This window comes from Ovis aries, chromosome 2 (assembly GCF_016772045.2).
Source record: "Ovis aries strain OAR_USU_Benz2616 breed Rambouillet chromosome 2, ARS-UI_Ramb_v3.0, whole genome shotgun sequence".
Classification (NCBI taxonomy): domain Eukaryota; kingdom Metazoa; phylum Chordata; class Mammalia; order Artiodactyla; family Bovidae; genus Ovis; species Ovis aries.
Window position 1 is genome coordinate 36,101,249 of NC_056055.1, and position 14,649 is coordinate 36,115,897.

General features: G+C 36.9%; 1 protein-coding gene across 2 annotated transcripts in view; it reads left to right on the forward strand.

Annotated features, from left to right (window-relative positions):
• The window catches only part of UBQLN1 (ubiquilin 1), a 53,711-nt gene extending 49,686 nt beyond the window's left edge, over positions 1-4,025 (forward strand). Inside the window, exons 8-10 of one of the 2 annotated variants that reach the window (XM_012110487.4) lie at positions 104-219; positions 469-637; positions 2,027-4,025. In XM_012110487.4, coding sequence (XP_011965877.1) covers positions 104-219; positions 469-637; positions 2,027-2,179 — 438 coding nt within the window. In that variant the 3' untranslated portion in view covers positions 2,180-4,025. 2 annotated transcript variants of the gene reach the window in all.
• Positions 4,026-14,649: the final 10,624 nt, after the last annotated feature.

The window sequence follows — 14,649 nt, forward strand, 5'->3', positions numbered from 1 at the left end:
TAAGGTTTTAGATTTTCTCAAGAAGCATAGCAAAGAAAACATTTCCATTTTACCTTCACTAATTTTAATTCCCTTGTAACCCCTGGTTTTCTTTCTTCCTTAGATGCAGAATCCTGATACGTTATCTGCAATGTCAAACCCTAGAGCAATGCAGGCCTTATTACAGATTCAGCAGGGTTTACAGACCTTAGCAACTGAAGCCCCCGGCCTCATCCCAGGGTAGGCTTATTTGGAAAAGATTGTGAAAGTGCACAGTGGTTACTTTCTCTGAGAATTTCAGATTTAATGGCCATTCTTTTTTTGGGTTTAGATTGTTGGTAAGAGAGTTTTCAAAGTTAAAAATGCTTCTTTTAAGAAAATAACTTAGCTAACATTATATTAAATTATAACTGATTTGCTATTAGCCAGCCTGGTCTGGCCTCTTATTTTTAGGAGTTTAGATTTACCAACAGTTGGTGCTTTCTCTAGGTTTACTCCTGGCCTGGGGGCATTAGGAAGTACTGGAGGCTCTTCAGGAACCAATGGCTCTACTTCTACATCTAGCGAAAACCCAAGTCCCACAGTAGGAACCACCGAACCTGGACACCAGCAGTTTATTCAGCAAATGCTGCAGGCTCTTGCTGGAGTGAATCCTCAGGTAATGATTCTTTTCTGCTCTTCTTAATGGTAGAAATTTCAAAAAAGTAAAGAAAGTGGTCATCTTTAGGGGCTTAGCTTGTAATGAAAAGTTTGTTCTTAATTATATTGATTCTAAAAAATAGGCATTATAATGATTAACCTTAGTACTATATTAGACATTAAAGGAAATGTTGTTATAGTTGTAAACTGCTTTTTAAAATGCATTCTTTTTTGGAGTCCGTGTTAGAAAACTGAAATAGATTATATTTTATAAAAGTTTGTCAGGGAGGAATAGAAACTGATTATTCCAACAACTATATTCTATCTGCTCTTTGTATTTTGGCTTAAAAGTTGTAAGTACTTCACCCCACCTGCTACTGCTTCCTATGGTAACTTGTGTTACATATATACACCTCACAAATATGGCTAAAAAATGTGAACTACTAATGTTCTTGCATCTAGAATCATTTATTTACTAAGAATATGCCATTTTTACAGATGATTGCAAATTCAAACCTGTTACAGTAGATTGTGCTCAAACTACTACATGGTGAAAATACAGCATAGTTTTTTATTTTAAGCCTTATTCAATACAATAAACAGGTCAGAGTTTTATCTTACATGAGGATTTGTATTCCTGATAACTAGCATGGCTTGCTGGCTCAGTAAATGTTCTTCGAATTAATACGAAAAAGCAATTTCAGGTATTGGGCAGAATTGTTATCTAAGTTAAACAATCTATAGACTTCACCATTATCATGTTGCCCAGAATTGAGTGATCATTTATGTATTTCTGTAGTACATCATTTCTGAAAAGGAGATGCAGCTGAAAAAATGAGGAGTATAGTATGTACATCTGAAACTGGAACTTTTTTCTGAAGACTTTACTGGCTGATACAGAAATTAAAGACATTCTAAGCCTCATTAGATTAGAACTTTAGAATTTTGTACATGAGAACACTGGCTTTTACAATTACCCAACTGGTTGATAGCTCCAAAACTTTTTAAAAAATTATTTTTTTAATAATAAGAGTATTTTATTTTTCCATTATTTATATATTTTTAGTTTCTTGAATTTTTTAATCAGATGATAATTGCTTTACAGTGTTGTGTTGGTTTCTGTTGTATAACAATACGAACCAGTGATAATTGTATGTGTATCCCCTCTCTTGAGCCTGCCTCCCACCTGTCTTAAGTTGTAACAGAGCACCAGGCTGGGTTCCCTCTGTAAATAAAGTACTGATTAGACTTTTAAATATGTTGAATATGTTTCAAGAGAGGCCAGTGGTTTTATATCGCTTGATAGATTAGCAAATGTTGAAAAGCAATTAAAATTTTAAAAGATTATTTAGGTGTGACATGGACTGATTTTCCTTAGAGCTTTGGTTTGTTTGTTTTTGTTTAATAGCTACAGAATCCAGAAGTTAGATTTCAGCAGCAACTGGAACAGCTCAGTGCAATGGGATTTTTGAACCGTGAAGCAAACTTGCAAGCGCTAATAGCCACAGGAGGTGATATCAATGCGGCTATTGAAAGGTTACTGGGCTCTCAGCCATCATAGCAGCATTTCTGTATCTTGAAAAAAATGTAATTTATTTTTGATAACGGCTCTTAAATCTTTAAAATACCTGCTTTATTTCATTTTGACTCTTGGAATTCTGTGCTGTTATAAACAAACCCAATATATGATACATTTTAAGGTGGAGTGCAGTAAGATGTGTGGGTTTCACTGTGTTTGTTTGTTTTTTGTTTTCCTGGAACAGTGGGAATCAATGCTTTTTCATTTAAGGCTACTGCATGCGTCAAACACTTCTGCATTTATTGTAATTTTTAAAAAACATATCACCTTTTATAGTTGGGTGAACAGATTTTTGTCCTGCATCTGTCCAGTTTATTTGCTTTTTAAACATTAGTCTCTGGTAGTAATTTATGTAGAATAAAAGCATTAAAAAGAAGCAAATCATTTGCGCTTTATAATTTGTGATACAACATTGCTTATTGTGACTTTGGCATGTATTTTTGCAAACAAAAATGCTGTAAGATTTATACTACTGACAGTTTTTGCTTTATTTGTATACAACGTATGTATGCACATTTGGGACAGCATCTCTAGAAACATACTACAGTAGATCATCTGAGCAAAACATCTGTAATGGAAAAAATAAAGATAAGAAAATACTTCAAAGCAGAGTATTTCTTAATTGTGTAGAATCTTACAGCATCTTTGATGAACATCTCAGCAAAAGTACTGGTTAGTGAGGCTTGTTGAAAATACAGTAGAAAAACTGATTCTGGTTGTCTCTTTAAGGACGTATTAATTGTACAGACAAGATGATGTAACATTGTCTCAGCATTCACAGATTGACTGTAAATTACCTTAATCTTTGTGCAGACTGAAGGAGCACTGTAGTATAACCCCAAAGTGCATTTGCCTAGGACTTTCAGCTTCTCCCATAGGTAGTTTTAACAGGCATTACAATTTGTAATTGAAATGTTGCTTTCACTGAAAGTGTCTTGATGTTTCAGTTATTTTTAATCACCATATAAAAATAGAACTATCTTCGGGGTTTATCAGTTTTCTCATGCACAGGCAATACACGAATTTAAAATGATTTGTGAGCCACTTGTTTCTGAAGTGTTTTGGTAGTTCTATTAAGAAATAGTTAAATATTGTGCTTTTCAGAGCCTGAGAGAAGGGGAATTTTGGGGGTGGGGTGGGGTTCTGTCCTGGATTGGGCCAGCCTAAATAATACTGGCAACCAAGATTCTGTTAGGATTTCTGTGCATATAGTGTAGTAAAGAAGTATCATTCAGGGGTGAAAACAAAGAGCCGTTTTAACAATGTTGAGTACATTTGGCTGTTCTACAGCTTTTTTGTTCCCTCCCCAAGGAAATTCTGTTTGCCTAACTCAAACTATTGGGGTGGTACATTCCTTTAGGACCAATTAAAACCTAACTTTGGGGTCAGTAATATATTTGGTTGACTCTGGTTCAGTATTCTCTTAGGTCATTATATTCTCTCATGTACAGTTAAGGGAAATTAAAATGTTAAAGTAACTAAAATTAATTCAGACCAGTAAAATCAAGGGAAATACAAGTTGAATTCCATTACTTCTGTAAGTTGCTTGCTATTAAAAAAGGTGAAGAGGCAGGTTGCCCACCATTTCGTGCACTGTTTTGACACTGACCCCTGGAATAAAACAGGTACAAAGGTTAATGAAGATGGAGGCATGACTAAAAGGAACTCGTTAAGGATGATATTTGTGCGTCTCTGCTCTCTCTGCCTTATGCCTCAGTATGGTTTTAAAACTTCTGTACTGGCAATTGGTGGTATACAGTGTGGGGTAGTGTCATAACCAGTTTGACAATTTATTAATCACAAAATAACAATAAATCTCTAGCTTTTACACTTGTTTGTCTTGCCTTTTTTGTAGAAAGAAAAAGATGTCTTCAATTTACTTTCGGTAATCATGTCTTTTAAAGACTACTGGAATTGATTGACCCCCCAGATTTTCCTACACTTGAGATTATTTTTCATTAACTTTTTTGTTTCCTCAGTTAAATTCTGTGTGTATATACTATATTGTGTGTTAGAAAGAGAACCAACTGGGACATCAGGTAACTTGGGCTTTTGCTTGCTCTTTTTGGTTCTTGACTAGTTATTTGGAGTCAGGGCATCATGACTGAAAGTAGTGGTGAGGCCTGTTTGACACACCCACCTAGGTGATTCTAAAGAACATTTTAGTTGTCGCCCTGGTGTGATTTTTTTTGTTGCTGTTTGTTTCTGATACATTCATCTTAGATTGAAATATCTTTTAAGGAGTTTAAGATACTTAAAATTCTCCAAAGCCTTAAAAACAAACCAAAAAACCCTCCTAAAATACTGTAGACTTAAATTGTTCTCATATTGGGTTGAGTGGTGAAAATAACATTTCAGGATTTTATTTCCCAAGTGGAATACTTGTGATCCTACACAAATTTTAGCAAATGAGATAAATGACAACTGGCCTCTGTGTATTCAGAATTAGTGTTTCAGACTTGGCCTAAATGTAGTCATGAAAGGAGTTTTTTGTTTGAGAAACATTATTGCCATGTTAATTTAGTAGACAAATTACAACAAAATAGGACCGATAAAAATGTTACTATCATTAGTGATAAAAGTGAAGCTGGAGCACGTGTCTGTGTCCTTGTGCAAAACAAATTTATATTGTTAAGGCAGAGAAATAACATGCATATTATACTTCCTCTCTTAACATTAAACATGTTAATTAAGTCAGTAAGTCCTGCATTAAGGAAACCTTTATAATACAGCTTTGTCCTATTCTCTACTGTCCTTTTCACTTAACTGTTCTTGGTAGATCCAGTGAAAGAAAACACACTTGGGGAAAATTATACTTAGCAAATGTCTGCTTCTCTAGTATTGCACATGGTATTCTCTCCTTTGGAATTTCATCTGTCGTCTTTGGCTTATATAAAGCCTAGTGCGCCTCTGGGGTCAGTTTTGTAGGTTTTCTAAACTTGGCTAACCAGTTGATATACTCTGCAATGTTAACTGCTGCATTCTGCTTCTCTCATTCACTTACAGTTTGGAGGATTTTTGTTTGTTTTTCTGCTCTTGAAATCTTCTTGGCAGTTACTTAAGTAACATGAAGTGGTTCTCCTCAACTTCTTTTTATCTTTCCTCTAGTCAACCATATGCAACCATTTTGCTTCAGAAAGTGAACATTTATTGAACATCTGTTGAGTAACAGGTTCTTTTCTAGTTGCTCAAAGCATAGGAGTAAATAAAGTTCCGTCCATATGGGGTTTACATAGTGGAACGTAGGGAAACAGTAAACAAAACACATATATGGCCAGTTAGGTAGTGATAAGTGCTCTGGTGAAAAACTAAGATTAAGGAGACTAGTTCAGGAAAAAGGTATTTTATTTAATATAGGGTAGTCAGAAAAGGCCTCACTGAAAAAATGACATTTAACTAGAGACTTGAGGAATATCTGGAAGGGTGAATAGCTTTTCAGGAAGAGAGGCAGCTAATGAAAATGTGATGTAATGTGAATGTTCTGAGTGTGTTTCTAGAACCCAGGCAGTTCAGTGTGACTGTCAAAGTGAGCTACAGAGAAAGTGGTGTAGAGATTGATTGGAGAGATGGGGACAGGTAAGTGGTGCAGCTGTTTGATGTGCAGAGCTTAATGCCCTAAAATTTTTATGGCCCACCCCTAGAGTTTCTGATTTGCTAGTTCTAGGCTTGCAGGAGAATGTTCATTTCTAACAAGTTCCCAGGTAAGTAAGAACCACTGAACCAGGGTGGAAGCAGAGAGACTGTTAGGATTTCAGAGTTAATACCAGCTTGGGTTGGACTGGTAGCAATGGCGGTAGTAAGAAATTGTAGCCAAAATGTAGTAAGAGGATCCTCTATGATCCACCTCCCAGAATTCTGGAAATAAAAGCAAAAATAAACAAATGGGATCTAATTAAAATTAAAAGCTTCTGCACAACAAAGGAAAATATAAGCAAGGTGAAAAGACAGCCTTCTGAATGGGAGAAAATAATAGCAAATGAAACAACCGACAAACAACTAATCTCAAAAATATACAAGCAACTTATGCAGCTCAATTCCAGAAAAATAAATGACCCAATCAAAAAATGGGCCAAAGAACTAAATAGACATTTCTCCAAGGAAGACATACGAATGGCTAACAAACACATGAGAAGATGCTCAACATCACTTATTATTAGATAAATGCAAATCAAAACCACAATGAGGTACCACTTCACACCAGTCAGAATGGCTGCGATCCAAAAACCTGCAAGCAATAAATGCTGGAGAGGGTGTGGAGAAAAGGGAACCCTCCTACACTGTTGGTGAGAATGCAAACTAGTACAGCCACTATGGAAAACAGTGTGGAGATTCCTTAAAAAATTGCAAATAGAACTGCCTTATGACCCAGCAATCCCACTGCTGGGCATACACACCGAGAAAACCAGAATTGAAAGAGACACATGTACCCCAATGTTCATCGCAGCACTGTTTATAATAGCCAGGACATGGAAACAACCTAGACGTCCATCAGCAGATGAATGGATAAGAAAACTGTGGTACATATACACAATGGAGTATTACTCAGCCGTTAAAAAGAATACATTTGAATCAGTTCTGCTGAGATGGATGAAACTGGAGCTGATTATATACAGAGTGAAGTAAGCCAGAAAGAAAAACACCAATACAGTATACTAACACATATATATGGAATTTAGGAAGATGGCAATGATGACCCTGTATGCAAGACAGCATGTGTGTATAGTGGACTTTTGGATTCAGAGGGAGAGGGAGAGGGTGGGATGATTTGGGAGAATGGCATTGAAACATGTATACTATCACGTAAGAATCGAATCAGCAGTCTATGTCCGATGCAGGATACAGCATGCTTGGGGCTGGTGCACGGGGATGACCCAGAGGGATGTTGTGGGGAGGGAGGTGGGAGGGGGGTTCATGTTTGGGATCGCATGTACACCCGTGGTGGATTCATGTCAATGTATGGCAAAACCAATGCAGTATTATAAAGTAAAATAAAGTAAAAATAAAAATTTAATTTAAAAAAAATGTAGTAAGAAATTGGGGTATTTTTGAAGGCAGAGCCAGTAGATTTTGCTGATGAATACAAGTGTGAGAGTTGAGAACAAGAGAGATGCCAAGCAGGGTGAGCAGGGTACATATGGCTTGGGGTGTATGTCAGAAGTCTAGTTTTGATGTGTTAAGTGAGATGTACTTGATTAGATATATAATTGGAGATAATGAGAAGGCAGCATGAGGAGAGGTTCAGGCTACAGATAAGTTATACAGCCGCCAGTGTATATAGATAGTATTTAAAGCCAAGGATGAGGTCTGTGGTTCTCAACCAGAAACGACAAAGGGGGGCTTTTGACAATGTCTAAGAGAGACCTTTTTGATATCATAGTTAAGGCTACTGTTGGCATGCAATGAGTAGAGGTTAAGGATGCCACTGAATGTTCTCTGATGCACAGAGCAGCCTCCCACAGCAAAGATACCTGGTCTCAAAATGTGAATAGTGCCAAGGTTGAGAAATCCTGACTAGAAGAATTTTAGAGTGTGTTGATAAACACACTTTGGGAAGATTTGAGTCCTGGTTTGCTGTTAACTTCAGCTTAGAGAGATGAGAGTAAACCAGCAAAGGACATGAACAGGCAGGTAGGCTGAAAGCACGTGGAAAATTTTTTCACAAGGAGAAAGATGGTAAAGAAGTGTGTTGAATGCTGTTGCCATTAAGTACTCATCATGGATTGACTATTAACCTATGGATTTAGTAAAGGGAAGAACCTCTATGACTATAATAGGGGTTTTAAAGTGTGATTAGGGTAAAATTCTGATTAGAATGAACCTGGAAAATATCAGGATACACAGAATTTTGAAGTAAAGAGAACCAAGAGAAATGGGGAACAGTAGCTGGGATCGCTAAGAGTTGGACACCACTGGGCGACTTCACTTTCACTTTTCACTTTCATGCATTGGAGAGGGAAATGGCAACCCACTCAGTGTTCTTGCCTGGAGAATCCCAGGGACTGGGGAGCCTGGTGGGCTGCCGTCTATGGGGTTGCACAGGGTCGGACACGACTGAAGCAACTTGGCAGCAGCAGCAGCTGTGGTGAGGGAGGTGGTGGCAGTGTAGAGGAAGTTTGCCTTTTGTGTTCTGTTAAGATGGGAAGGGGTGTGTGTGTGTGTGTGTGTGTGTGTGTGTGTGTGTGTACGGGGACTCTATTTTGGAGGAGAATATGGAGTAATTGTTTTCTACTAAAAACTATAAAGAAAAAGGAGTTAACCATCACCTTTGATCCCTAGAATAAATTTGACTATAGCTCTAGATAAGCACCCAGACACAATTGTTGCATGGGCTAAAGTGCGAAGGAGAGGACTTCTGTGTCCTTCAAACCATCATTTTCCTTAGCTAGGTAGCTAGCAGCCTTTCCTTGTCAGTAGGAGTGCTACCTTCCCAGCCCATCTGAACTGCTATTTATGGTCAGCCCTTTTGGAAATGGAGGAAAAGCATCTCTTTCCAACACCTTTGTGTTGATGAGATTGAATAGAATAAGGTGGAGATTTTTTCCAGAGCTGAGGTAGTAATGAAGCACATTCTCATCTCAGTTTGTAATTCCAGTTTATAAGCTGTTAACATTTGTGCCTCAAACTCCTTAGTTATGATGTAACCTCTCCCAGAGCCACAATCCAATCTGTCTTGCTTATGACTCTATAAACTAGGCATTTATGGGAGTTCCCAGTATATTTTCCCTCAGAAGGCCAAAGCTGAATGTGGGGGCTAATTCTTTCATGAGATATATAGTAGCTGTATATTCAAACTAATTTTTTCTTTTTCTTAAAGCTATTCAGACCCATTCTCCACTCCTAATTTCTAGAGAGGGAAGAACATTTCCAGTGTGTTATGGTTATTTAATGCTTCATAACAAACTATCCCACAGCACAGGGGCTTAGAACAAAAATCAGTCATTAATTTTATTCATGATTGAGCACTTTGGCAAGGATTGGTGAATACTGCTGGAGCAACTTGACTGGGTCTGGAGAATTTACTTTCAAGAGAACTTATTCCTTAGCTGTCTTAATTACTATGTACTTTCATCTGGGAGTGCAATTGGGGGTCTCAGTTCCTCTCCACCTGGGCCTTCCTACAAGAGCTACTTGTGCTTCCTCACAAAATGGTGGCTAGGTTTCAAGGGCATGTATTTCAAGGAAAAATGAAAGCGGTCAGTTTTTTAAGATGTGCGCCCCCGGCCCCCAAACTGGCCCAGTGTCATTTCTCTTGTATTCTACTGGTCAAGCTTAACTTGCCCAGATTTAAGGGTCATAGGCCCCAAACTGCTTGATAAGTATAATATCACAGAATTTGTGATCATCTTAATCTGCAGCACACCATCATGCCAGAAGGGGGAAAATGTTGGAGGAGCACGTTTTTGTTTCTCAGTATTCACTGTTTCCCAAAGGAGAAGTGGTGACTTGACTGCTTACTGAATATTGTACAAGGAGCAGGATACACTTGACTGAGCCCCTGTTCTTTGGGAAGCAGTCTTCCTAAAGGAAGCGTGCATTGTAATTGGCTGTCTTAGCATGTGGTAGTAAGGTTAGTGAGAAAGCTCTTGTGGGGAATGCCTGTGGTTTTCATTTTTGCCTTTAAAAAAAAAAAATATATATATATATAAATATATATATAAATAAAACAAATTTTACTATTGTAACCATTTAAAAATCTATAGTTCAATGGTATTTAAGTACATTCACAGTGTTGTGCAACCATCATAATCATCCAAAACTTCATCACCCTAAGAGGAAACCCCAAAGCCATTAAGAAATCACTCAGTATTCCCCTCTTAGCCCAGCCCCTGGCAACCACTTGTCTGTTTTCTGTCTTCTATGCATTTACCTATTTTGGATGTTTCATAGAAATGTAATTATATAATACAGGCAATACCTCAGAGATTATATGGGTTCAGTTCCAGACCACCTTCATAAAACTAATAACAGTAAAGTGAGTCACACAAAGTGTGTGTTTTTCCAATGCATATAAAAGTCATGCTTACACTATACTGTAGTCTATTAAATGCACACTAGTGTTAATGTCTAAAAAACAGTGTATATACCTTAATTAAAATATGCTAAAAATGCTAACTATCTGTGCCTTCAGTGAATCGTAATCGTTTTTCTGGTGGAGGGTCTTCTCTCGATGTTGGGGCTGCTGATTGGTTAGGGTGGTGGCTGCTGAAGGTTGTGGGGTGGCTGTGGAAATTTCTTAAAACAAGGCAGCAATGAGGTTTGACGCATTGACTCTCCCTTTCACAAGTGATGAACTTCCTTTCACAGTTGAACTTCTTTCAGAATTGGAATCAGTCCTCTCAAATCCTGCCACAGCTTTATCAACTAATATATGATATACTGAACACTTTGTTGTCATTTCAACAATCTTCTCCGTTTCTTCACCAGGACTACTACATAGGTCTCATTTCAAAAAATCATTTTCTTTGTTCCTCCATCAAAAGCAACTACTTATTCATTAAAGTTTTATGGGGAGATAGCAGACATTTGGTCACATCTTTAGGCTTCGGTTCTAGTTTTCTTGCCATTTCCACCACATCTGCAGTTACCAAGGCCACTGATCACAGATCACCATAGCAAATACAGTAATAACAGAAGAAATTGAAACATTTCAAGAATTACCAAAATGTGACACAGAGACATGAACAAATGCTGTTGGAAAAATGGCACTGGAAGGCTTGCTTGACACAGAGTTGCCACAAATTTTCATTTTGTTTTAAAAAAAGTATTTTCAAAGGACAATAAAGTAAAATACAGTAAAACGAGGTGTGCCTTTCTGTGGTCTTTTATGTCAGGTTTCTTAGTTTTCAAGGTTCATTCATATAGCATGTGTCAGCACTTCATTCCCTTGAATGGCTGAATAATACTCTATTTTATGGACATACCACATTTATTCATTCGTCTGTTGATGGACACATCACTTAGATATTATGAATAATGCTGTTATAACACTAGTATTTGTTTGAGTCGTCTTAATTCATTTGGATATCTACCTCGAGTGGAATTGTTGGGTCTGTTTAACTTTTTGAGGAACTTCCTATTTTCCACAGCAGCTGTACCATTTTACATTCCCATCAGCAAGGTGTGTTTCCCGATTTTCTCTGCCTCCTTGGCAACACTTACCATTTTCTGTTTTTCTTGGTTTTGTTTCAGACTTCACCCATTCTACTGAGTGTTGGATGATTATCTCATTGTGGTTTGGTTTGTATCTCGCTAATGAGTTAATGATGATGAGCATCTTTTCTTGTGCTTTATTGTCTGTACATCTTCTTCAGAGAAAGGTCTTTTCAAGTCCTTTGCCTTTTGAAAATATTTGTTGTTGAGTTGTGGGAGTTTTTAAAATATATTCTGGATATTAAACCCTTTCAGTTACAGATTGTCTTTTCACTTCTTGATAATGCCCTTTGTACAAAAGTTTTAAATTTTTAAAGTCAAGTTTTTCCTTTGTTCTTCTTTTGTTGCTCCTGATTTTGGTGCCATATATAAGAATTCATTCCCGATCCAAGGTCATGGAGGTTTTCCTCTATATTTTCTTCCAAGAGTTTTATGGATTTAGCTATTATGTACAGGTCATTCATTGATCCATTTGAATTGGTCCCATTGTTCTGGATTTGCAAACAGTACACAGGAGGTGGGGTTCCCTCCCCCCATTTCAGTCCCTCTCTTTTAAGAAAAAGAGAAGTATGCCTCAAAGAGAACATGATAGGTATTAAAATGTAGCTGGTTGTAGACCATGCTCTTGGCCAGTCTTGTTTTTCCCAAAACGGTCTTCAAGTTCTTCATTTTCCTCTTCTCATTCCTGTTTCCAGTACTACCCAATATGACCTCCCATCTTCTAGTTTCTGGATCAAAGTGTGATATGTTTCATACTCAGGCACTAAACTTAGAGTCTCGTGTACAAACTGTGAGCACTGATCCCAGCCATAATGTGGCACTGTTGTAAGCCTAGCATAAAATACTAAGCAGGCAGTGGGTGCAGACCAGCCTGGAGATGGCATATGGGTGAAATCTATAGTAGAAAGTATGTTTCTGATAGGGTTTCCTGATAGCAGGTAAAGAATCTGCCTGCAATGCAGGAGACACTGGTTTGATCCCTAGATGGGGAATATCCCCTTTTCCCACCCCCACAGCCCCCTGGTGGACTACAGTCCAAAGAGTTGGATACAACTGAATGTCAGAGCACATGTGTTTTGTTAAGGATTCCTTTTCAAGTGACAAAGACTTGAAATATTGATTAGACTGCGAGGCATGTGGATGGGGATAGCTTTGTGGAAATCCTCAACAATTTTAGGAGATAATTAAGGAGCTGTAGAACATGTTAATCTTCAAAGAGGAGGTGGTAATTCTCAGCCTTGGCTTCACATTGGAGTCAGCTAAGAAGACTGAAAAATAAACCTGCCCTAGACTAAGTGGAATTGTCATATGTATAAGGCTCAAATGTAATTTTTATTTTATATTTATTTTTCTTCCTTTTCTATCTTTTAAATTATGAAAATATGATACATTTACAGGAGACTTGGAAAATACAGAAGTTACATATAGTTGCATTGTCTATTACAGTTAAGTAGATAAATTAAGATTTTTAGTTGAAATTTCAATATCAGACTCTCAGAAATGAATAGAATGAATGTACAGGAAGTAGAAGAATATAGTAGACCTGAAAAGCATTACGAACCAATTTAACATAGTTAAGATTTATACAGTTTTCACACAAGAAGAAGATACAAATTCTGTTCAAGTTCCCAAAAACTATAAGAGGCACTGGAATATATACAGAGACATTAGACCAGGTGCAGAAATCTCATGGTCCAAAGGTATTGAAATCATACAGAGTCTGTTCTCTTATTTCTGTGAAATTATGTTAGAGATCAATATCAAAAGATACTTGACAGGGGATATATATATACCTAGGGCTGATTCATGTTGAGGTTTGACAGAAAACAACAAAATCCTATAAAGCAATTATCCTTCAATAAAATTTTTCTAAAAAATTAAAATTACCCCCCCCCCCCCAAAAAAAAGATACTTGAAAATAACCCCATATTTTCAGTGCAGTGTGACATTTAACAAGGGAGATTTTAGGCTTAGCCATCAAACGTTTCAGTAAATTCAGAAGACAAAGAACAGAGGATGGTTACAGAGAAGAAAGCATTTAAATGAGAAATTAATATCATGGATACCTTAAAAAAGCTCATGTACTTGGAAATTAAATGTCAGGTTTTGAATGAGTATATCTAAGAAGCCATTACAAGGAAAATTAAGAAAATATTTGTAATAGAATAAAAATGAAAAGAGAATTTACCAGAATTTGTTGCATGCAGCTGAAACTGCTCAATTAAATACAAATTGGAGTCTTGAATGTATGAAGACAAATGACACTAGCATAAAATTTTGTGAGATTTGAAGAAAATCTGTACTTTAGTTAATACTGTCACATAATTTCCTGTGTTTTTTTTTTTAACAACAACATTTCTTTATATTCTCACAACTGGATTAGAAGTTTCAAGCCTCATTTAAATTTTTTTAATCACAAAGATAATACTTTCTAGACTTTGGCAGTAATACTAGATGCCAAAATACATGAAAATATAAAAATTCTGAGTGAATATGAATTAGGAATCTGGCATTCTGTTCATACTAAGTCAAACAAGTGGAATCAAAATGTCAAGTTTTTTAGCTAGGCAAAAATTCATAAAATTTCTAGAATATATATATTATACATACTATATATACACACATGTATACAAAAGCTTTTCTACTGTGCTTGGTAAAGGCTTGAGAAAGAACATCAAAAGAGACGGAGAAATTAGAAAACAAACTGAAATGGGAACACTGAATATGAAACAAACGATAAAAGATCATCACATAGTCCAGTTGTTTTTAAACATGGCTGTTCATTAAAAATACATCTGGAGCTTTAGAGAAGAACAACAATACCTGGGCATTTGTATTTTTCAAAAAATAACATAATTCGGATATGTATCTGGATTTTAAGAAGTGATTATAGTTTTTCTATTAAATGGTAGTTTTAGTGATCATTGAGAGTCCCTTGGACTACAAGGAGATTCAACCAGTCCATCCTAAAGGAAATCAGTCCTGAGTGTTCATTGGAAGGACTGATGTTGAAGCTGAAACTCCAATACTTAAGCCACCTAATGAGAAGAGCTGACTCATTTGCAAAGACCCTGATGCTGGGAAAGATTGAAGGCAGGAGGAGAAGGGGACAACATAGGATGAGATGGTTGGATGGCATCACCGACTCAATGGAGATGAGTTTGAGTAAGCTCCGGGAGTTGGTGATGGACAGGGAGGCCTGGTGTGCTCTGGTCCATGGGGTCACGAAGAGTCAGCAACTGAAGTGAACTGACCTTAGTGACAATTCTGTTATTTTCTGTTGACTAATCATGATATGGGCT